The 22,495-nt window shown below is 51.5% G+C and overlaps 1 protein-coding gene across 1 annotated transcript; it reads right to left on the bottom strand.

Moving 5' to 3' along the window:
* Window positions 1-1,854: 1,854 nt before the first annotated feature.
* c2cd5 (C2 calcium dependent domain containing 5) lies at window positions 1,855-22,399 on the bottom strand. Its single transcript, XM_047033701.1, is given in 30 exon segments — window positions 1,855-2,878; window positions 3,055-3,201; window positions 3,375-3,568; window positions 4,784-4,885; window positions 5,179-5,217; window positions 5,752-5,841; window positions 5,942-6,017; window positions 6,190-6,279; window positions 6,368-6,466; window positions 6,606-6,667; window positions 7,843-7,906; window positions 8,005-8,145; window positions 8,918-9,082; window positions 9,197-9,383; window positions 9,485-9,564; window positions 9,742-9,853; window positions 10,686-10,859; window positions 11,046-11,160; window positions 14,491-14,569; window positions 14,571-14,600; window positions 16,137-16,225; window positions 16,797-17,006; window positions 17,734-17,888; window positions 19,794-20,031; window positions 20,200-20,355; window positions 20,660-20,755; window positions 20,869-21,040; window positions 21,144-21,230; window positions 21,328-21,436; window positions 22,094-22,399. Coding segments are annotated over 29 exon segments (3,465 nt in total). The 5' UTR covers window positions 21,418-21,436; window positions 22,094-22,399; the 3' UTR covers window positions 1,855-2,752.
* Between the last annotated feature and the right edge of the window lie 96 nt (window positions 22,400-22,495).

The following is a 22,495-nucleotide window of genomic DNA, read 5'->3' as shown; positions in this document are numbered from 1 at the left end:
TAATTTCATCCTAGAGCCACACAATACATGAAATACATCCTCCACGTCAATCCAGACCAGTCTGATATAAAAACATTCACAAAACAAATGTCCAATCACACCACAAAATATGCAGGAATCAGAAAGATCAGATTAATATTCCTAAACAAAAATATTAGTTGGGTAGATGCACTGTGCAGCTGTGGAGCAATATATCAAATGTCTAAAATATCTATTATTGCACTTTTTATCCTTTATGTCAATGCCATTTAATAAAATGTCTGTTCTAAATGTTGACTGATCATTAGACACATTACTACCCTGCAGCACTCTTATGTAACCCGTGGGTATTGCATCAAATACTATGCTATAATCTCATGTAATTAATGGAATATTAAACTTCCTTAAGAATTCTGAATAAGTAAGTGACTGTTGTCATTAATCAACTGGGAGATCAATAAAATATTGTTTTGGACCCATTTGGGATAGAACATTGACTTATACACTAAGTCTTCATTATTCCATATAAAATGTTTGTGGGGTGAAAAATTGTGTTTATACATAGAAGCCAACATAAAAGAGTTTTTCTATGAAAATTAAGATAGCTGAAGAGGGATTTTATCAATACCAAAATTGCATTTTAGTAGGAATTCAATACCCCCAACTTTTAAGAAAGTTGGGAATTAAATCAGGGCCGGCCCAAGCCTTTACGGGGCCTTAAGCAGAATTGATTTGGGGGCCCCTTGGCATTGGTAATATATATATATTAAACTGTTATTTCATGTGCTCTTGGGGGCCCTGTGGTGGCCACGGGGGCCCTAAGCAGTCACTTACTTCGCTTATGCCTTGGGCCAGCCCTGAATGAAATACCACAGTTGACCCCTTATTAGACATTCTCTGACGGTACTAATGCTCGCTGATATCGCTGTCTGTCTAACTAGAACGTCGTATCTATGCATGTGCTGACGTTGTGATGTTAGGGTAGCACTGAAGGGGCTAGCAAACTAGCTAGCATTCAAGGCACTTGTTGCCATAAAAACGCTGGAAGCTCCTAAACCGTGCAACGGAACGTAAATCCCAATACAAGCAACGCAATCGTGACCAATATGGACATTTTGACACCAACATTGTTTATGCAGTCCATATTTTGAGGAATCCTTAGGGGTGGGAAAATAATAATAAAGAAATAAATATATATGAGAGAGAACAAAGGTTGGTCTCTTGCTGAAGGCAAGCACATCCAACAGCTTGTGTTTTCATGAAAATTCTTATATAAAACAGATGACTTCTTGGTTTTAACTTCAGTTTATTTAGCAAGACTTAACAGGCAAATTTCACCAGAGAGAATTATGGCAATATAAATGGTCTGCATGCTGCTAGTCACAATGGAACACATTGTACGTCTGGAGAAATGTCTAAGAAGTATGTACATTCAAGTTTTACGTACAGAAAGACTGTTCACAAACAATAAGAACAAAGTACCACTTACTCCTGACACAATGAGAGCCAAAGCTTAATTGCACAAGCAAGAGTAATAATAAAGTTACAAAAATACTCAAATCTGTTTTCAGAGCACAAAGACTGTACACAAATCTTATGGCAAACTACCCTACAAAAGGGGTTCCAGCATTTTGACATGATTGGGTGAGTTCAGTAGTATATAAGATTAGATCAAAGTCATTGCAACACCTAAATTTAAGCTTGTAGGTAAACAGAATACAATATCTCCAAAAGGTCTCTGTACATCAGACTTCGCTGTGTTTATAGGACAGCAACATATCTTGAGATTAATGGCAGACCATCACCTAATCGGAAGCAACATTCCAGTTAGTACCCAAAGTGGCCATCTTGAGTGGCCAGGAATTTGTATGTCTGTTGAATTTATTCAACTTCTACGGACATCGACTCCCATTCCAATGTGTTAGCTCCATGACGCCACAGTGGATAGAGATTAGTCCTCATCTTTACAGACAGCCCCCCCCCCCCCCAAAAAACGTTTGTCCTGAAACTTCTAGTCAGCCCTAACTTGAGTTCTTCTCACACAACTGAGCAGGTACTTGGTCGCTCGTGTCATCGCAAGACAAGCACAATACACTCAGCAGACTGGCAAGGGTCCAAATCTGGCCACTTCAAAAATGACTACATCAGGGTGATTTGAAACCTAAATGCCATTCTACAACTTACGGTTAATGGATGGTATGACCCCAGCTGTCCCTTTTACCATAGCTGAATGCTGACTTTTGAGGCTTAAGGATGGAGAAACAATTGTTTGTAGCTGCCTAATGCCTTACCAGTGGAATGAAGGTGGACATTACAGTTAACAGACAGACAAGATGGCAAAAAGTCTCCATAATACTTTCAGTGAGACCTTTATGGACGGGTCAGGAAGGTAAAGAGAGGAGTATATTTAGTTACATAGTGTTTGGCTATTGTAGATTCAACTTAAAAGCATTAGTAGGCTCTTAAAATACAACAGAATTCCAAAGGCGCCAACATTAGCTCCAGTACAAAACACTTTCACTGTGCATAAAATCCCCACTCTGGATGACCTCATATCCTGTGTGTGTGTGTGTGTGTGTGTGCGCGCATCTGTGATGTTTTCATGGTGGACATTTGTGGTTCTAATCTTTCTTTGGAAGTTGTGTTTAAGGCAACCATCAATCACACTTATTTGGATGGACCGACTCAATTGTGTATGTCTTACAATGTAAATTGTACATTGTCTACATTATATGAACAGTGAGAGTGTGTGTGTGTGTGTGTGTGAGACGTCTCATGTGGTCCCGTCTGTCCCACTGCTGCAGACCTGTCCACAGCTCATCAAAGGGGGCGTGGCCTCCAGGTCGGAGTCTCGGGCGAAGATGACGGCGTCGCCGCTCACATTGATGAGACACTGAGCCTGAGGAGAGAGACCAGGGTGTGTTCACAGTCAGCGCACGCTTTGACCCAAACAGACACCCAGGTGGGCTTTCCAACCTGTGACCCCTTGATCAGCAGTCAAATGCTCCACAGAGTGGATCTCAGGTTACACTGACCCAGGCAGTGTCTGTGTCATATGTGCATGTGTGCAAATACCTGGTTCTTATTGGGGTTCTCCATGAACACGCACTCCTTCATGCTGTAGGAGACCACTGCATTGCCCCCCAGTGCTGCTACGTGGGCCCGGACCATCGCAAACACTTCAGCAATAAACGAGTGCAGGAACCCGCTCACGCCACCCTCCTATGACAGACACAGCACGTTACTCAAGTCGGGGCACGGGATTGTCTGTGCGTATTTGAGTGTGTGCGTACAGTATGTGTGTGCGTGTGTATGTGCCTGCCTGTGCGTGTGTATGTGTGTGCGTGGATGTATAACTGTATGTGTGTGTGTGTATGTATGCACGCTTGCCGTACCTCCCGCAGTGATGTGGTCTCTCTGATGAAGAACATGTTGATGATTCCAAGGTATTTCACGACGCGGGTCCCCGGAATGAAAGACAGCGGCGTCATCTTCACCACGGTTACCGATCCGCCTCCGAATGAGCGCGTGGAGCGCAGCGAGCGGGATCGCCCCTCTGGTAGAGGACTGCAGCGCTCTGATGACGAGACTACAGACACAGAGGCAGGGGGGGAGGGGGGAGAGAGAGACAGGGGGCAGAGAGAGACAGGGGGGTGAGAGAGGAGGGCGAGAGGGAGAGAGAAGCGGGGGCGAGCGAGGGAGAGAGAGAGAAGGGGAGATTTGGGTGTGAACAGATAAGGAAAAGAGAGAGGGGGATGGAGATACCAGACAGCTTTCACTTGTGTGAAACATACATGGTTAACAGGAGGCAGGGTGAAATGAGAGGGGTGTTCGTCGAGGTAAAAAATGGGTTTGGCGTCTGTGCATGTACGTTGTAAAGTGTAGGTGTGTGTGTGTATGTGCGCGCGCACAGAAGCAGCATGGTGGCAGTTGAAATCACTCAAAGAAAGCGTGAGTGGTCATGCACTTCATGCACTGGGCAGACAAACAGACACCGTCCGCAGACAGACACACAGACCTGGGTTCAGCTGTGTGTGTGTGTGTGTGTGTGTGTGTATGAGTCCATATAATCCCTGGCATCATTTGAGACTGTGGGTGTGGGGTCACTATGTATTTGTGAGAGAGGAAGAACAGAGACAAGGCAGGGCTGTGATGATGAGCTTGGCATGTGTAAAGAAGCGAGTGTGAAAGATGTTCCATCTCCTACTGCAACGCACAGTAGCAACTCCCGCTTGGATCAAACCAGGAACCTTTGGAGCCAATTTAGACATATTAGAAAAGCATTAGAACTTACAAGGTGCAGGACGATCGCAGAGTCCTGGGAGATTACATTTTTCCCTGTCGACAGCTTTTTGTGAGGTGTGTATTTGGCATGTTTTGTGTCTGCGGCTCCTCCGGGACAGACATGTCGATGTCAAAGGACTGCAGCAGCAGTATGGTAGCTCCACAGCACTTTGGGTAAACACTTTAAAAGCTGGGTAGAGATGCTGCTGTATGGCTGTCATCTATCCAATCCAATCAAACATATGGGAGTCGTCGAGGGTGACGGACAGGTCTAAATGTAGACTTGGGCCAATTGGAAACGTCCTTTTTCATGAACACAAAGGTGTCACAAAGCTGGCTGATGATTGGGTATCCCTCTGAGGGGCGGGGCTTCAACTTTCACACTCAGCTGGTGTTTGGTTTCGCAATGCTCCGCCCCCCAGCGGCATGCAGGGAGGGGTGTGTGGGTGCGTGCGTGTGAGTGGGTGCGTGTGTGTGTGTGATGGTTCACCAGAGTGTGCTAGCGACAGTGTCCTCCTACTTGTCTTAACTGATCCTCGTCTTATGGTGTGAGCTTTCAGCCTAAGCAGCTCTAGCCAGGTGCTGCATCTGTCTGCAAAGGAACCGTAATCAACGGAGGGAGCTGGAGAGAACACACACAGACACACACACACACACAGAGCACACCCGCACCAACGCCCACACCAAAACCACTCGCACACAAAGAAAACAAAAGACACAGGACAAGAACGACGACAAAAAAAAGAACAAAAAAAAGAACAGAAAGAAAACATAAGGAAGATGAGGTTGGGGTGCGGTGCAGGGTAACTGTCTGAGACAAAAAGGATGAGAAATTAAAACAGGGCAGTGTGCTAGTCATGGTAGCAGGGAGGTGGGGCAGTGGAGGGGGGGTGGAGGGGGGGGGGGGGGGCTCACCTCTGGACGACGGGTGGGCGTTGCCGCTGTCCGTGACACCTGTCGACACACACCAATCAAAATATACCCCGACACACTCAGCAAGCATGCGACAACCACCAAGTCAACAACTCCCCACAGATGGTAGACACTCAATGGTAGCACTTTTCACTTAAAACGCAGTTGTGTCCTTGTCCTAAGTGAAAGGATGGGAAGCCATTTACAGCTTAAGCTCCCCGCTTCTGCCCTCCTTCACTGAGGAACAGAAGATCAGAACATCCATACACCATCTAGACATCACTGTCAGCCATGTCGGCACCCACATACAGACACGCAGCACTAAAGCCCAGCACTGGATATTTCCTTGGAGACACACTTAAGTGTGTCAAGTCACCATAGGGGTTAGGTCAAGTTCAACCCAACCCACACGCACACACACACACACACACACACAGGTGAGGGAGGGCAAGACATACAGTAGCACAGAGCTGTGAGGAGAAAGGAGAACAGAGGTTTTGAAAGCAGGAAGAAGTCAGGTTGATAGCGTGCCGAAGGTTGTGTTTTGGGTGTTTCGAGGTCAGAGGTCAGGGCTACCTGAGGTTCTGCCTGGAGGCTGGTTGCTGGCTGATGACTCGGCGCACAACTCCAAGGAGAACTGCAGCTGCTCTTCGGTCTCCCCGCTCCCTGATATGTGGAAACACATACGTATTATGTTCAACTGGAAGGGACTATTTCCTGTGGCTCTGCCCTGTCTGGTAGAGATATAGTCCATGTACAAACTGACCCTTGGTGATAGCCAATCCTGGTCTCTCCTGAGTCTGGTCCTTATCAAAACTCATCGCTACCGCCGTCACCGCGACCTGGGTGATGTACAGGGCGGAGGGGAATTCAAACCTGCCACTTCTTCATCTGCGATCACATGCTTTACCACTGAGCTATTCCCATCCATCATAACCAGGTGAAATCAAATAAGTGTAACACTGAAAAGGTGTGCGTGTTGAGGAATGGATCGTGTGAGTGTGTGTGTTTCACCTGTATGAGATCCTCCTCTGGCACAGCCACAGTGAAGTTCAGATGGCACAGACAGCAGGGCACCATGGAGCGCAGCTTGAAGTACAGACTCTACAACAGAGATGCATACATGACACCGTAACGTTCAGAGAACGGTCAACCTGAAACGTGTCAGCCAGGCCTGCAGGGGGCGACCTACCTTTAGCAGGTTCTCACACAGGTCAACAAAGGTCTTATTCAGGCCCTGGTTGGTCAAATTGGCATTGCTTAACCTAAAGACCCGCACGGACGTAAACATCTGAGGTAGAGAGAGAGAAGGAGAGGGAGATTAAAGATAAGGGGGTGGAATGTGACGCATCATACCACCACCAGTTACATAATACTGTGCTCAGTATCTGTTTTTCTATTTCTCTGGAGCAAACCAACAGCAGACTGACCTGTAGACTGCCAGTCCAGTTTTGAATCCCAGGCATGATCTCAGTGTTACAGCTGTAGAAACCTAGAGATGTGAAGGGAACAGGAGAGGGAGAGAGAAAGGGGAAAGAAAAGGAGAAGAAACACAGATGAAATCAAATATATGAAGGTTAGGAATTTAAGACAAGAAGATTTGACAGTATAGAGGAGAGAGCTGTGTTTAAGTGTACAGGCTAGTGTGTTTGAGGGGCTCCCGACGGCTGTAAAGGAGGGTGGGAGGGCTGTAGAGGAGGTGGGAGGGCTTTAAAGGAGGGTGGGAGGGCTGTAGAGGAGGGTGGGAGGGCTGTAAAGGAGGGTGGGAGGGCAGTAGAGGAGGGTGGGAGGGCTGTAGAGGAGGGTGGGAGGGCTGTAAAGGAGGGTGGGAGAGCTGTAGAGGAGGGTGGGAGGGCTGTAAAGGAGGGTGGGAGAGCTGTAGAGGAGGGTGGGAGGGCTGTAGAGGAGGGTGGGAGGGCAGAGAAGGAGGGTGGGAGGGCTGTAGAGGAGGGTGGGAGGGCTGTAGAGGAGGGTGGGAGGGCTGTAGAGGAGGGTGGGAGGGCTGTAGAGGAGGGTGGGAGGGCTGTAAAGGAGGGTGGGAGGGCTGTAGAGGAGGGTGGGAGGGCTGTAAAGGAGGGTGGGAGAGCTGTAGAGGAGGGTGGGAGGGCTGTAAAGGAGGGTGGGAGAGATGTTGAGGAGGGTGGGAGGGCTGTAGAGGAGGGTAGGAGGGCTGTAGAGGAGGGTGGGAGGGCAGAGAAGGAGGGTGGGAGGGCTGTAGAGGAGGGTGGGAGGGCTGTAGAGGAGGGTGGGAGGGCTGTAGAGGAGGGTGGGAGGGCTGTAGAGGAGGGTGGGAGGGCAGAGAAGGAGGGTGGGAGAGCAGTAGAGGAGGGTGGGAGGGCTGTAGAGGAGGGTGGGAGGGCAGTAGAGGAGGGTGGGAGGGCTGTAGAGGAGGGTGGGAGGGCTGTAAAGGAGGGTGGGAGGGCTGTAGAGGAGGGTGGGAGGGCAGTAGAGGAGGGTGGGAGGGCTGTAGAGGAGGGTGGGAGGGCTGTAGAGGAGGGTGGGAGGGCTGTAGAGGAGGGTGGGAGGGCTGTAGAGGAGGGTGGGAGGGCAGAGAAGGAGAGTGGGAGGGCTGTAGAGAAGGAGGGTGGGAGGGCAGTAGAGGAGGGTGGGAGGGCTGCAGAGGAGGGTAGGAGGGCAGTAGAGGAGGGTAGGAGGGCTCTCCTGTACCTGTGGGTGTGGCTGCGTCAGTGAGGAGGGAGTGGATGTCCTCCACTGCGTCAGTGTCGTCAATCTACAGACCACAGAAACACATCAGCGTACATCCTACAGCACAAACCCATGACGCACCCTGAAAGGGCATGCAGCGCACAAACCCACACACACACACACCTCCAGCACGAAGGCATCCTTCTTGCCGTGGGACAGGTCCAGTTCAGAGAGATCGTCAGAGCTCTCGGACTGCGAGCGGAACAGGCGGGACCTCTGTCTGGGCTCCGGGATTGGAGAACCCACCACCTCCTCTGTCACTTCCTGGACCGCCAAACACAAACACAAGCCGTCAACACGAGCGCGTTTCCTCCGGACGCATTCAACACCACTCTGCACCCCCCACACACCAGCCCAGACTGCCAACCCCAGCAGCATCACGGTGTTAAAAGGATTCCACCCCACGCGCATCCTCAGTGAAGCCCTGTTAGTCCTAACACCTGCCACTGTTAATCCGGAGGAAGGTTAGGATGAGACACACACACACACGCAAACACACAGGTGAGGGCACGTCGAGGCGACAGGTGACATAGTCAGGACGTAGGTGTGTTCCTGGTGTCCACAGCTGTGGCTCTACAGGTCTGTGGATGTGTTGGCTGGGTTTTTGAACTGTGACTAGCGGGGGTTGTGACTCGTGTTGAGCTATCTTAAGAGGAGAAGTGCTAGGAGAGTGTGCAGAGTGTTCCGGGATAGAAGGGGGGGGGGGGGGGGGGGGGGGTCGGGGGATGGGCAGGAGGGGGGCGATGGGCATGCGTGGCTGGGCGAGACTCTCAGCTCTTTGCCGCTGGTGGCGCTCAGTACCATGTTTATGCAGCCGAATGCCTCAGGGTCCAGCGCAAATAATTTCTTAAAAGGGGGCCGGGGAGAGAGAAGAGGAAGGAGTTCATTATGACACTCATCAACACCACTGTGGACCAGGGGCCACGAAGTATGCCGGTCCCGTCTACAGCACATCAGCACTGCACAGTGGATTCTTTGTCAACGGTATAGCAGCGTATGGGGGCCGGGGGGTCTGGGGTGGTCGCGTGTCTCTCACCGGTGGGTGGATGTGGTAGAGCTCCTTGTTCTTGGCGATGGTGTCGTTGATGCGCTTCTGGATGGTGGCGATGTGCTGCTCGTAGCTCAGGTCCCCGGGGGCCTTGCCCGCTATCTGGATCCCCCCCGGAGCGGGGAGGGCCGTCAGGTACACACCCGTGGCAGACTGGAAACACACACGCACACACACACAGTTAGGCCAGACAGATTGAACCCGCAGACACAAAAACGGCCACTCCCACCATCACAGACAGGTACACGCCCGCACACACACACTTACGGCCAGGCCTAGCAGCATGTTCTCTCCCACGCTGATCTGGATGCGCAGGCCGAACAGAGCGTTCATGCAGCGCAGCTTGAGTTTGTTCATGAGCTGCGTGTGCAGCTCGTACTCCATGAAGGGCAGCAGGTTGGAGATGGCCGTGGCGTTCACCTCCCCCTGGGCCTTCTTCTTCAGACGGCACAGCCTACAGACACACACAAACACACACGCGCTCGGCTACTGAAACTCACCAGTTCCGATGGGATCCTGGATGTGTGTGTGTGTGTGTGTCTGTGTGTGTGGTACCTAGCCTGTATGAGGCAGCCTTTCCCGTTGACAACAGCCTCCGTTGGCAGGTCGATGGTTGTGAAGAGCACGTCTGGAACCTAGACAGAAGAAAACAGTCCCTGTGTTACTGACACATCTCACACACGTCAACGCAGATGTTCACTGCAGGGTTCCGGGCTCATAGTAGCTCAGTGAGGGAAACTTTGCAGCGTGGGAACTTTTTATTTTTTACGTACGATGTGCATGTAGTATGTGTGTGTGTGTGTGTCTTAGACCTTCTGCCGTCGACATTGGTAACAGTAGGTGAGCTGGGCGGGGAAGGGCATGTTGAATTCATCATAGGGGATATGACAGAAGCCACAGCTAGTGGGGGATGAATCCTCAAACCTGGGGAACACACAGGACCCAACACACACACACACACACACACACTGTAACACGACCCCACAGAGCACCAATGAAGCAGAGAACGGGGGGGCGGGGGGGAATCACAAAGTGCTTATTCACCAAGGGCTCAGTCCTGACCGGAGGGATTCAAGCACAACCCAACCAGAGACTGGGGGGGGGGGGGAGGCTGCGTGGCTCCAGTTAGGATTCAGCCCGTCGGCATCACCAGGTGGACCTGGCCAGCGTTTAAGCTGATTGAATTCATCATTCATAAGCATGCAACCAAATTCTGGTCTGTGTGGTATGATGGCTAAAAGATCTTCATTTGAAATGCACCGCATGGAGCTGGCACAGCTCTATACATAAATCACATGTTCTCTAAAATCATCTCCGTCCTAATGATTGTTATGCTAGACCGATTATGTCTTCTTACTCCCAACTACCCAATCAGCAGCCACCAGGCCCCTGGCCACACCCACTGGGGGGTATGTCCCTGTGCTGATATAACACAGGCCCAATCTAAGGGCTACAACCACTGACGATTCTGTGTTCTGATTGACTTTGATTTCCTACATATTTACCACAACATGTTATCTGCACCCCACCCTTCTGAATTTGCCTAGACAGTCAACCTGGATCTTCGTACAAATCAGATATAACAGGCCGGGTTAGTAGGGGGTTAGTCTAATCTCCATTGAATAGCTTGTGATGAATGCTCTCGATGGAGGCTTCACACTGTCAGACATAAGGGTAAGTATTACGAGGGGACAGGGGTTAGGGAACAGTGTAATGTGGTTGTAGCCCGTAGATGGGGCGTAGGCTGGGCACCTACCCCAGCCAGGCTGAGCTAAATTCCCCCTCGACCCTGTCCGACCCCCCCATGACAGGGGCGGGTTGCCGTGACAACCTGTGGTCGCTTCCACCGACGTCCAGACAGCCCTCACGCATGAACCGTGGATTCAAGATGGCGGCTGTACCCGATGCTGAGAGAATGCAGACTTCCTCGCTGAGAGAGAGAGAGAGCGAGAGAGAGAAAGAGAGTGTAAGCAAATGAGGATGGGGGGAGGAGGACAAAAAGCGCAAGAAAGAGAGGGTAATGGTCACTAACATATTTGTTTTCAAATGACTCTTTGGAGTCTGGTTGCTGTGTGTGTCCTGTGTGTGTGTGTGTGTGTGTACTGTGTCTACCTACCAGATGCTGGTGCTCTCGCTGTATCCCACAACAGCATGGCAGCCCAGGGCTTTGGCATGGGACTTGATCTCCTGGCGAATCTCCTCCCACCACGCATCACGAGTCTCTGGCTCATCTGCAACACACACACACACACAGTCAAGGATAGTGTCACTCACTAGTGGAGGGCTATGAAGACCTGCACTAAAAAAAATATACTTTCTCTTTGCTTTCCTACACTCACCTGTGGACTGATAGACTAGCCTAGGCTAGACATTTTCTCTGCTAACATGTCGGTTAAATGATGCATCGTAGCAAGCAGGTACCACTTCACAGTTTGTAAATGAGGTGGTGATGATGAGGATGGTAATTAGGTTAGTCTGGGGGGTTTTCAGTCAAAAAGCCTTCAGCCCAGTCTCCTTTCCTTCACTCCCAGTCCCCCCTCCCCCGGTAAGGGAAGGAAACCAGGGAGAGGACACAAGGGTGAATGAAAATGTTGGGATTCAGCCTTACCCATTCACAAACATGGGATGAAGGATAAACTGTGGAGGTGTAGAGGAGACTTGAGGAGAGGGTAGAGTAGAGTGGAGTGGAGTGGAGGAGAGTGGAGAGGGGATTGAAGAGGAGAGTGAAGAGGAGAGTGGAGGAGGGTGGAGAGGAAAGTGGAGGAGAGTGGAGCACGGTTGAGGAGAGGAGGAGTGAGTGATGATGCGTAAAAGGCCCCCATGAGCAGGACCCTCTCAGGAGAAAAGCAGCAAGGCCCACAGGCACAGGCACTGTAGCGTGCACAGGCACTGTAGCGTGCACAGGCACTGTAGCGTGCACACTCAAGACCACGTGCACTCACGGGTACAGACGGGCCATATTCACCCCATCGCCCAAACTGTCACGTCTCCCAGTCTTCTGAGAGTACCAATCGAAATACCTGGACAGTCAGCCTACACATCCATTACTTCCATCCCTGCACACATCCTTCCATCTTTTCATCATTCCCCGACCCCCCCCCCCCCCCCCACACCCCCCTGTAGTTATTATATGAATACGGCCCCGTGAGTCAGGGATGCACATGCCCAGTCCGTCTCATGGGAGGGGGGGGGGGGGGGGGGGTCAATCTCCTAACCCCTCCTGTGGTATAGAGAGGTTGGACCGCCGCGCTCGTGAAGCGTTAGTGCAGCGCCGGGACAACATTTAGGACCGTTTGCGCTCGGCTGTGCGGCAGGAGAGCGGGGGGGGGGGGGGGGGGGGGATTGGGTGGAGACGGTGGGAAGGGGGGCAAGCAGGATAAAGGGGGAGGAGGAAGAAGGAGGGGGGGGGACGACAAACATAGCGCATGCTCGAGTCAGCTTAGCACGCACACACAGACAGACACGCAGACTAGAGAGAGGAGAATGGCAGCTCACTAGAAGAGGCTGGCTGGGTGCGTAGACGCCTTGGATGAGAGTCGGAACGCTTGGCTAGGGATCCCCCCCCCGCCCTTTCAGAGGAGCTCACTTTTTGGCAGCTAGTGGCCAAGCTGCAATTGTTTGTGGTGTGCGTGTGCCTGTCGTAGGGAGCAGAGGCCTGGCTAACTGGGGATCCACATGTCAGTGTGGCCTGGAGGTTGGCTGGATGTGGATCCTGTGCATTATAGGGAGCAGTGCTCTGGTGTCTCAGTGAGCTGCCATATCCCTTGTGTGGGAGAGCAGTAAAAGGGGGGAAATACCTGCGGTGACACTATTCCAGTCTAGCAGTTTGTATGAGCGCGTGTTGCCCAAGGCTGGGACAGAACACACCGTTAGTACAGAAAGAGAGAGAGGCAGAAAGAGAGATTGTGAGAGAGAGAGATTGTGTGTGTGTGTGTGTGAGAGAGAGAGATTGTGTGTGTGTGTGAGAGAGAGAGATTGAGATTGAGAGAGAGAGAGAGAGAGAGAGAGAGAGACATACTACAATACACACAACACAACAGCACTCCACAGTCGGTCACAGTGCAAAATAGACAACTACTCAGGTCTAATCCTACTTTATGATAGAGAGAGATGTGGTGAAATGGTGAATGCTGAAAAAGAAAGCAGCAAAGGGGGCAGGCACTGAGGGCAGATGGAAAGAGCTAGAACGGTGAGAAAAGAGGACCGAAAGAAATAAGTTGGAAGTTGGAAAAAAGAGGGAGGAAAGGAGGGAGAGACCACTAGAGAAAGAGCCAGAGAGAGAGAGAGAGAGAGAGAGAGAGAGAGAGAGATAGAGAGAGAGAGAGAGCCAGAGAGAGAGAGAGAGAGAGAGAGAGAGAGAGAGAGATGAGGGAGAGAGAGAGATGAGGGAGAGAGAGAAGGATGAGGGAGAGAGAGAGATGAGGGAGAGAGAGAAGGATGAGGGAGAGAGAGATGAGGGAGAGGCATGCAGCAGCAGTCTACTTCTGAGGGATGCTCTACAGTAGACACAGGTAGCCTGGAGCTGATTGCACACTGGCAGTTAGCTGGTTAGCATGGAAACAGCTCTACAGAGGGAGGTTCAGCCTATCAGCCTGCTTTGCCTTTTGCACACTTGCTACAACAACATCACCCAAGCCTGAAAAAAATGAAAAAAAAGGAAAAAACACGTTTTTTGGGTGCCTTACGTCAGTGGCCAGTCAGTCAGTCGGTATTCAGACAGTATTAGAACACGTCAAATTCTCAGCATGACTAGGTCGCTCAGACGGGTTAGCATCGCGAAACATAACTCAGCGTACTAAAGGTTGGGCCTACGGGAAAAACGCCATCCAGATGGCAGAGTCGCCGAGAGAGCACGTTTCTAGACAATGAGAGCCAAGTATTAGAAAACACGTGTTTTCGAGTGAAGCCGACAGAGTGATGACGCGGGAGCACACAGGAGTACCTTGCCAGAACCTCGCCACAGCCGACACCACCACACAGCACAAGCAGCAGCGCACCAGAGCCATGCACTATCGGACCTCGCCACCACACACAGCACCGCAGCACAGAGCTAGAAATACCACGCAAAGAAAACAAGAACAACAAACAGCTAGTGTCGCAAGGTATAAATTGCCCCTATCCCATCATACGAGGATTAGCTTATCATAACCCGCGCAAAAAAAAGAAAGAGATAAAAACAAAGATATTGGTGCTTAAGGGGGCAACTTTCACCCATTCAAAGCCAGCAGGCCCACGCTATGGGCTGGGCTGAGGGCGTAGCCTGAATCTCCCCCTCTCTGGAACACGGGGGCTGTTTCACCGCTAGCAGCCACAGCATGTCCTGACATCTTGGAACCACCAGAGGGAGCACTTGACACACACCAAACCCTGTCACATCCACCGGCTCCCTTGCAGTGCCCTTCGCAGCGGACAAACGGGACAGAACGAGCGGGCGAGTGCACTGCAGGGGCACGGGTGAAGATGGCGCGGGGCGCGTCGTCGTCACGACGACAGGGCGATCACACGGATCGGGGAGGGGCAAGGGGGGGGGGGGGGGTGCTGGTGGAAGACGAGGAACTCACCTGGGTTGTGGATGCGATCGAGCAGCTTGACGGAGCGCGCGCTGACCACGCCCCCCGCGTGGATCAGGAAGCCGGGGGGGGAAACAGGTCAGAGTGAAGAAGGGGAACTCCTGCAGGTGGGCCAAGGGCAGAGAGGGAGAGAGAGAGGCAGAGAGAGAGAGGTACAGAGAGGCAGAGGCAGAGAAAGAGGCAGAGAGAGAGAAATGCAGAGAGAGAGAGGTACAGAGAGGCAGAGAGAGAGGGGCAGAGAGAGGGGCAGAGAGAGAGGCAGAGAGAGAGGCAGAGAGAGGAAGGCAGAGAGAGAGAGGCAGAGAGAGAGAGGCAAAGAGAGAGGCAGAGAGAGAGAGGCAGAGAGAGAGAGGCAAAGAGAGAGAGAGAGAGAGAGAGAGAGAGAGAGAGAGAGAGAGAGAGAGAGAGGGGGGGGGGGGGGGGGGGTGGTCAAACAGGGGGTCAGAGTTCAACCCTTTCTTTTGATATCACGGTACCCCTTGGGTTCCAATTCGCCACAGTTCTGCTGAATGAGAAAGGTAGCCCCAAATCAAAGCAGCAGCTTCCAGGAGTGGAGAATTGGCACACAGGGGCTACACGGCTGTGTCAAGGCAGGCAGATTCAATTTCAACAGCAGCATTCCAGTTCGGGCCCCAACACGTATCCGGTCAGGTCACAACTCTGGGATTACATAGCAACACCAATCTCGACAGAGGTCCCTGAGTGCATTAAGATCGTCGTATATCCAAGGGCAGATACACAGGATCTTACAGAGCCCAGTATTGGGCCTCCCGACACCAGACCTGAGGCAGACCCAGGTGTCACCAGGCGAGGGCGTCTCCCCCCTAGGGACATGCATAGAGGGGAGAGAGTGGGAGGGGAGAGGGGGGGTCTCCATGCTGCCAAACCCTCACCCTTAACCACAGGCACCGCAAATCAGATGGCACATCCCATAGACCTACATGAATCTGGATCGGTATTTAAACAATACTGACGGTGGCGTAAATTCATTAGCCATCCTGTCGGCTTTAACATCTCAATCGGACTCAACCGTGAGAGGGGGCCCTCAGCCATGCACGATGGAGAAGATGGATGACTGGTATTGTATTGGGGACCCCGGGGCCAAAAATCAGACAGGAGAGAAGGAGACACACAATAGCAGCATCCAGAACACACATCCCTCCCAGCTGAAACCCAGGCCCAGGCCCAGACCGAGGCAGCAGGGGCCAGAGAGCTGGTAAGGATGTGAGGAGAGGAGTGGAGTGGAGGGAGTCAGTCACATACCCCGGCACTTAGCAACAAACCAGAGGAGGCGGCTCCCTGGCAGGCAGGAGTGATCCAGAGTGGAAAAAGGGAAAGTTATTCACTCCCCCATACACACACTTATCTACAGACACACACACACTCTCATTTACACACACTCTCATTTACACACACACTCATTTACACACAAACACAACTAAATAAACAGCAAGGTGTAATCAGTGTGGTGAAGTGCAGGGCTGGTTGGGTGTATACATGCGTGTGTTGTGTATACGTGCGTGTGTTGTGTATACGTGTGTGTTGTGTATACGTGTGTGTGTTGTGTATACGTGTGTTGTGTATACGTGCGTGTGTTGTGTATACGTGCGTGTGTTGTGTATACGGCCCGTACGTACCCTTTGCTCCAGAGCCGTCTGCGTCTGCTGCCTCAACAGAGTCTTCAGGGGCCCCGCCTCCTTCCCAGCACTGCCCCCACTCCCCATTCCTGATTGGACGAGAGTCAGACTTAATGAGTCGTGCTGCTACCCCCCCCCCCCCAAAAAAAAAAAACATTTATATGAACAATCATGCACATTCCCGTTCAAATTGGTTCAGCATCGTTTAGTGACCCGATTGAATCAATTTTCTCGGACGGATGTGTAAAAATAGAAGCTACTGGGATACCTTAATCCATCTGTGCTTGTTATACCGTCCTACGCATTTCTTCCGTGTTGTATTATATTCCATCTATCGGAACCTACACTAGAGCCTGGTAGGACCTGTAAATTCAACCGCAAGCCATGCCACTCCAGTGCTAAGAGGAGGGGGAAGGGTGCAGTTAGACGGGCAAGCCTGGCCACCACAGACTACTTCCAGCCACAACCCGGACTGGAGACACCTATTTGAGGGACACTCCATGACAGTCAGTAGCATTCCAGCCAGGATGGGCACCAGCAGTTAGGGTCTTCAGTAGGGTGGGGGGGACGAGGAAAGCCGGTCATGTTAGAGGCCCTACGATGCGGTGTTCAAAAGGTTGTTGTGAGGCTTCATGAGCGCTGGACAAACATCTGTCCTACCGGAGGCCGCCAGCAGCAGATCCTCATTGAACGACACGCACTTTCTCATCACGGCTGAGTCTGATTGGACGGTGAAGAGGGGGGGCGGAGTGGAGGCCCTAGAAACAGGCCGGAGGCCGTGGGCGATTGGCCCAATAAGAGGCAGGGGGAGAGACTCAGAGGAGAGGGACGGGGAGCTGGGACTGAGGAATATCCCCGGCCGAGTCCTCACTGGGGTGGAAGAGAGACGGGGCGTTAGGAGAGAGGGGGAGGAGAGAGCTTCTGGAGAGAGAGATGGAGAAAGAGAGGGGGGGGGCAGAGCAACAGAAAAAACAGAGGAGTCACCAGAAAGAAAGAAAATCCCTTCAGAAGAAAGGGAGGGGTGGATGAAGGTTTGGGAGTGCGTGTGTGTGTGTTCACCACTAGTGGGTAGACCTACCCTGGCCAACAGAGGTAGCTGTAGATAGGTGGGTGGAAAACAAATCAATCAGGCATTAAACAACCCCCCCCCCATCAGTGACACAGTGCTTCTTACAGAGACAAGCCAATGGGTGAGACTAAACCACAAGAGACCTGGTGTGCCCTTAACAGTATCCATAGCTAAATGACATAGTGAATATAGATGTCCTATGTTTTTCAGTTACACAAAGAAATGTCCCTCTGGTCTCTGTGAACACAGAGGAACTCCTGGTTGGGACACACCAGGCCTCGGGGCTACATGGAAAGGATGGGACCAACTTAACATTGGAAAATGAGACACGATGAGGGAGAAAAAAAAATACATTGGGGATTGAACAACTCAAATGGAAATCATATCGAAGCACCACCAGAACTACCACCACCACCACCACCAGGGGGCGGAGCCACAGAGGGGTCCAGAAGAGGGGGGGAGTGAGTGAGGGGGGGGGGGGGGGGGGCAGGGGGTGGGTACAGGAGGGGTGAGGTGTGTGTGTCTTACCAGTCTTGGGCGTCAGACTGAGGTCAGTGTCTGAGGAGGAGGACTGGCGGCTGCATGGCTTGGAGGGAGAGATGGGTGGAGGAGAGGAGGAGGGGAGGACTTTGAGAGGGGTGGGGGGGGCAGAGGAGGAGGGGGGGTCCTCACTGAACACGGCCCTGCCAGGAGAACACGACACATGTCAGTCACCTCTTCGCCTGTGTGCGCGCGTGTGTGTGTGTGTGTGGTGTGTGTGTGTGTTTGAGAGGGGGGGAAAAACTGGTTGCTCAAAAGGCATGAGTGTGAGCAGCAGGCGTAAAGGTGTGTTAACTGTGTGCCTATGCCGATACACGGATATATTGCACGACACAGAGGCAAGCGTATGAAGCATCGAGACAAACGCACAAAACACAAAAAAGGGCCGAAAACACAAACGCAAAAGGGGGCCGAAACACAAACACGAAACACAAAAGTGGGCCGAAACACAAGAGTGGGCGGAGAGAGGGGGGCGAGGGCAACAGAACTGACTGAGCAGAAGCACGTGTCCCAGTCGGATGGAAGGGGCATGAGGCCAACACCCAATCAGTCCCCTGGAGACTTGACCACACCTCCCGTCAAAAAGGACAGCTAGCCTACATGTTGACCTCATGCTAAACCCGTTGGCTCAGCAGACAAATTGCAGAATGTAGGCAGTGATGGGCCTGATTTGGTGGTGGCATATGACCCAGGGGTGAAAAGAAGCCTGTAGTTTGTATGCAAGGATGTGGCTCTGCTTTATTTGTCCTCCATGAACTACTTTAGTTGGCTGCCCTCACAGAGGCAGCTGGGGCTGAGGTTGTGGAGTGGTAAGGGCGATGCACCTCAGAGTGACCTTGGGTTCTAACTGCCCACTCTGGAACACAATCGGACCTTATTCTACCTCACCGCTCATTTTCGACGCAACATCGTTCCAAGAATAGTGAGTCATAAGCTTATTTCACTGTTCCTCCTTCCTTAGCACATTCCGCCCTCCATCTTCCACCCCTCCACCCATCCCCTTCCCTCCACCCAGAACTCTGCGGAATCTTTTCATCTAACTCCGCTGGCCTTCCCTCTCGCTGTGTCTCTCTTTCCCTCGCTTTCCCCCGTACCGGTGAAGACGAGAGTGGGGACAGAGACAGAGAAGTTCTGGGACAGTCTCTGGGAGCTGCAGGCAGAGTGCACCGGGCTGTTGTGGGTCGAGCGACATCCGTGAGCCAGGGGGGACCTGGACCAAACAGGGCGCGGGGACGGAGAAAGTGGACCAATCCGCACACACGCAGCAACAGATGAGCCAATCCAAACGGAAGCAGAGCCGGAAAGGAAGAGAGACAACAGCAACAACAACAACACACCACAACATTGCAGCAAAGTAAAGAAGAGGAGGAAAAACAGACGACCACAGGGAAAGAGGAGAGGGTGTGTGCCCCTCCCCTCTTCAACATCCACTGTTAACACACAGCCGTTAAGGACACTCATATGGGCTACACATATATCCCTCCTCCACTCACCTCCCTCCAGTGCATTTCCCTACTGTTCTCTGCCCCATCGCGCCATACTAGACTTCCCAGGCAAACTCATGCATGAACAAATCTATGCATTTACACACACACACACACACACACACACACAGTGTAGTTCCACAGCCACAAACGATCCTTCATCAAATGAACACATACTCTAACCGGGGTGACATGATACGAGCAAGGCAGAGCCAGGGAGAGAGAGAGAGAGAGAGAGAGAGCCGATAGAGAACAAGCAGCACTAGCACATGCACAGCTACAGCGGAGGAGGGCCTGGAGGAGTCTAGACGCCGACAGACGGGTCGAGAGGATGGCCGTGTGTCCACGTGTGTGCGTCTCAGGACGGGACGTGTGCCGCGAGTGTCATGGGACATGTACACACAGGGGAAATACTGAGACACGCACAGGAATCATTTGCAAGGGGCAGGACACACACACACACACAAACACAGTCACAAACGCACATAGCTACAATCAAGTGAGTCTCCTGCTTACACACGAGTCAATAACGGTCGGTCTCCATGCTCGCACGGGCATACTCACTCTTTGCTGTCTTTGGACGGAGAGTTGCAGGCGTTGGACGCCGGTGCTGTGTTTGGGTGTGTGTGTGTGTTAGTGTTGGATGACGTCCCAGAGCTGAGTTTGTCCAGCGTGCAGGCAGTCCCAATGGCTCGGACCACCAGGCCCGACTCGCCCTCCAGGTCGAAACACTGGAGGTAACCCACCACCGCGTTCCCACCCATCTCCAACACCTTTAGACCTATCTTCCTCTGCAACTCGCCTGGACGGGGAACGTCACACACACACATACACGAAAGCACAGACAGAATCAGAGAGGATCACTGTGAGCCATCAGCTCCGACACGAACCACAAACAGCTCCAACAGAAAACCCAGGCCGCGTGTGATCGGCGGCCGTGTCTGTGGTCGTGCCGTCAGGGCCCTCCTACCGGACATGAGGGAGATGAGTCTCTGCCGGGCCTCGTTGGAGGCGCGCGGGGTTCGGATGCGGTCGATCCACTGGTACTCTGGGTCCTCGTTCACGACCAGCTCCTCCACAAAGCCATGGACCAGCGCCGCCCGGTAGCAGCGCGGTATGGACGTAGCTAACACACGGGCACAACACACGCCGTCAGACACACTGCTAACACGGCCAACACAGGGAGATGTCGTTCATTAGGCTGGTTGGAGTAAGGGAGTCAGGTGGCTGAGGGGGTAGGGAATCGGGCTAGTAAACAGAAGGTCACCGGTTGGGTTCCCGACCGTGTCGAATGATGTTGTGTCCTTGGGCAAGGCACTTTACCCTACTTGCCTCGGGGAGGAATGTCCCTGTACTTACTGTAAGTCACTCTGGATAAGAGTGTCTGCTAAATGACTAAATGTAATGTAAATGTAAGAAGCAACACGCACTGCAGAAGAACTTCACGCCACAGGAGGACTGTCGGAAGCGGTTGAGATCGTTGAAGAGGTCGACCTTCACCAGGACATTGATCTCCCCTCGGATACCTGTGAGAGAGCACAGGCACGCCATTCTAATCAGGAATGGCCCAGACAGGGTGGGTGATGGGTGACATCACAGAGGAGGTGGCTGGCTGACAGGCTGGCAGGAGATCCTGTACCGTGTATGGTGTCGTAGATGGGGAACCAGCCAGAGATGACAGTGGCAGCTTCGCTGCACAGCAGAGGGTCGATGTCAATGTAAACCTTCCCTATGGCATCGTTGGCACTGTACGTGTCGTGGTCCAACACCGTGATTTGCAAGGGCTCGTCCTGCAAGTCTTCGTCGTCAACCTGAAGAGATGGTGAAGAAAGTGGAAATGAAAAAGGAGGACGTCAATAGGAAAAAAAAAGGGGGTTTAGAATGAATAAGAATGACACTGTTGTGATACTTTACCTCAAATTTGAACCATTCTGAGTTCCATTGTGGGTTGAGTGATTTGTGGTAGACATCCGTTTTAAATGTTGTGTTTCCAAACTTGACCTAAAAATATCCAGTTGCGAGTGTTAAAACATACAATGCCAAATCAAAGCATAATAAGATAATACATATACCTTTGGACAGATTTTGTGTTACCCACCTCTACAAAAGCATCTGTCAGGTCACTGGCTCTGTCCATTACAGGCAAGTGGCGGCCAGCCACAATTTTGGCTTTCAATTTCCCTGGCATGTTTCAATGATGTGTTGCGCTGTTGATGGAAAAAGAAGGATGCCGATTTTGCTGTACCAGCCATTGGAAGAGGTGTGTGTGGACACTTGACAACATTTGCTACTGACAGTTGTAAGAGGGGTGTGACTATAAGGTCTTGGCATGGACTTAGGCAAAAGAAAAGTCCTTGATTGGGTTTGGGTCTCTAATCTTTTAATAACACTTCGTCCATACTGCAGCCACCTATGTGGGGCAAGCTGGTTAGCTCGCTAACCATCTAGCCAAGTAACAATTAGCTAACTAGCGTATTAGCTAGTCTCACTTTATTAAACTATGTTTGTCCTGTTGCTGTGACTATGGTTAGCAAATGAGTACAGTATTGTACCTTTAGACTACCCAGCGCCTAGTAAGCAATGAGACGCTGAAACTAGCATTAGCTCGAAAGTCAGTAGCCAGTTAACTTAAATTGAAGGCAAAACGTTTAATACCTACTGAAGCAAGCTAGCTACAAGGCATTGCTACGCGTGGTGCATTGCAGTGTGTGGACTACACACGACCGCCTAGCCTAGCTAGCTACATAGCTATATATCTTTATGGCCTTGATTTTATGTTGTAAGCAACTAACTAACGAGATAGCATACATATTATTTGCTGTATTGATTTTAATGGGTTATGCCTATTTGAGTGCTGTCCTTACCAGAACTAGCGCGCTAGCTTGTCAAACATTAGAACAGCCACACCAGCAAGGTTTCAGTCGAACATTGTTGACAGCCCGCCCGCTTGACCTCCGCGTCTCTCCCATAACGGGAGACTAGGTATAGATCTTCAAAGAAGACAGGAAAGACTTAATTAATTGAGCTCTGCTGTAATTTTCATTTATAAATGCCGTTAGCTGACGTTACATCTGTATATGATCGTCTATTTAACAGGCTAATATAAAATACGTCGTTACAGCAAAACACACATCAGCGTGTCCCCACCGGTAAGATGCACCCTCAGTCTGACAGCCAGACGATTTATTCCGGTGCAAAGGTTGCATTTCAGTCTGGTCTTTGAGAGTCTGAGAAGTCTTCTGAAACATTGATTTGTAAAGTCATAC

Source organism: Hypomesus transpacificus, chromosome 14, assembly GCF_021917145.1.
Source record: "Hypomesus transpacificus isolate Combined female chromosome 14, fHypTra1, whole genome shotgun sequence".
Lineage (NCBI taxonomy): Eukaryota > Metazoa > Chordata > Actinopteri > Osmeriformes > Osmeridae > Hypomesus > Hypomesus transpacificus.
Note: the sequence above shows the minus strand (reverse complement) of the source record. Positions and strands in the feature narration are given on the sequence as shown.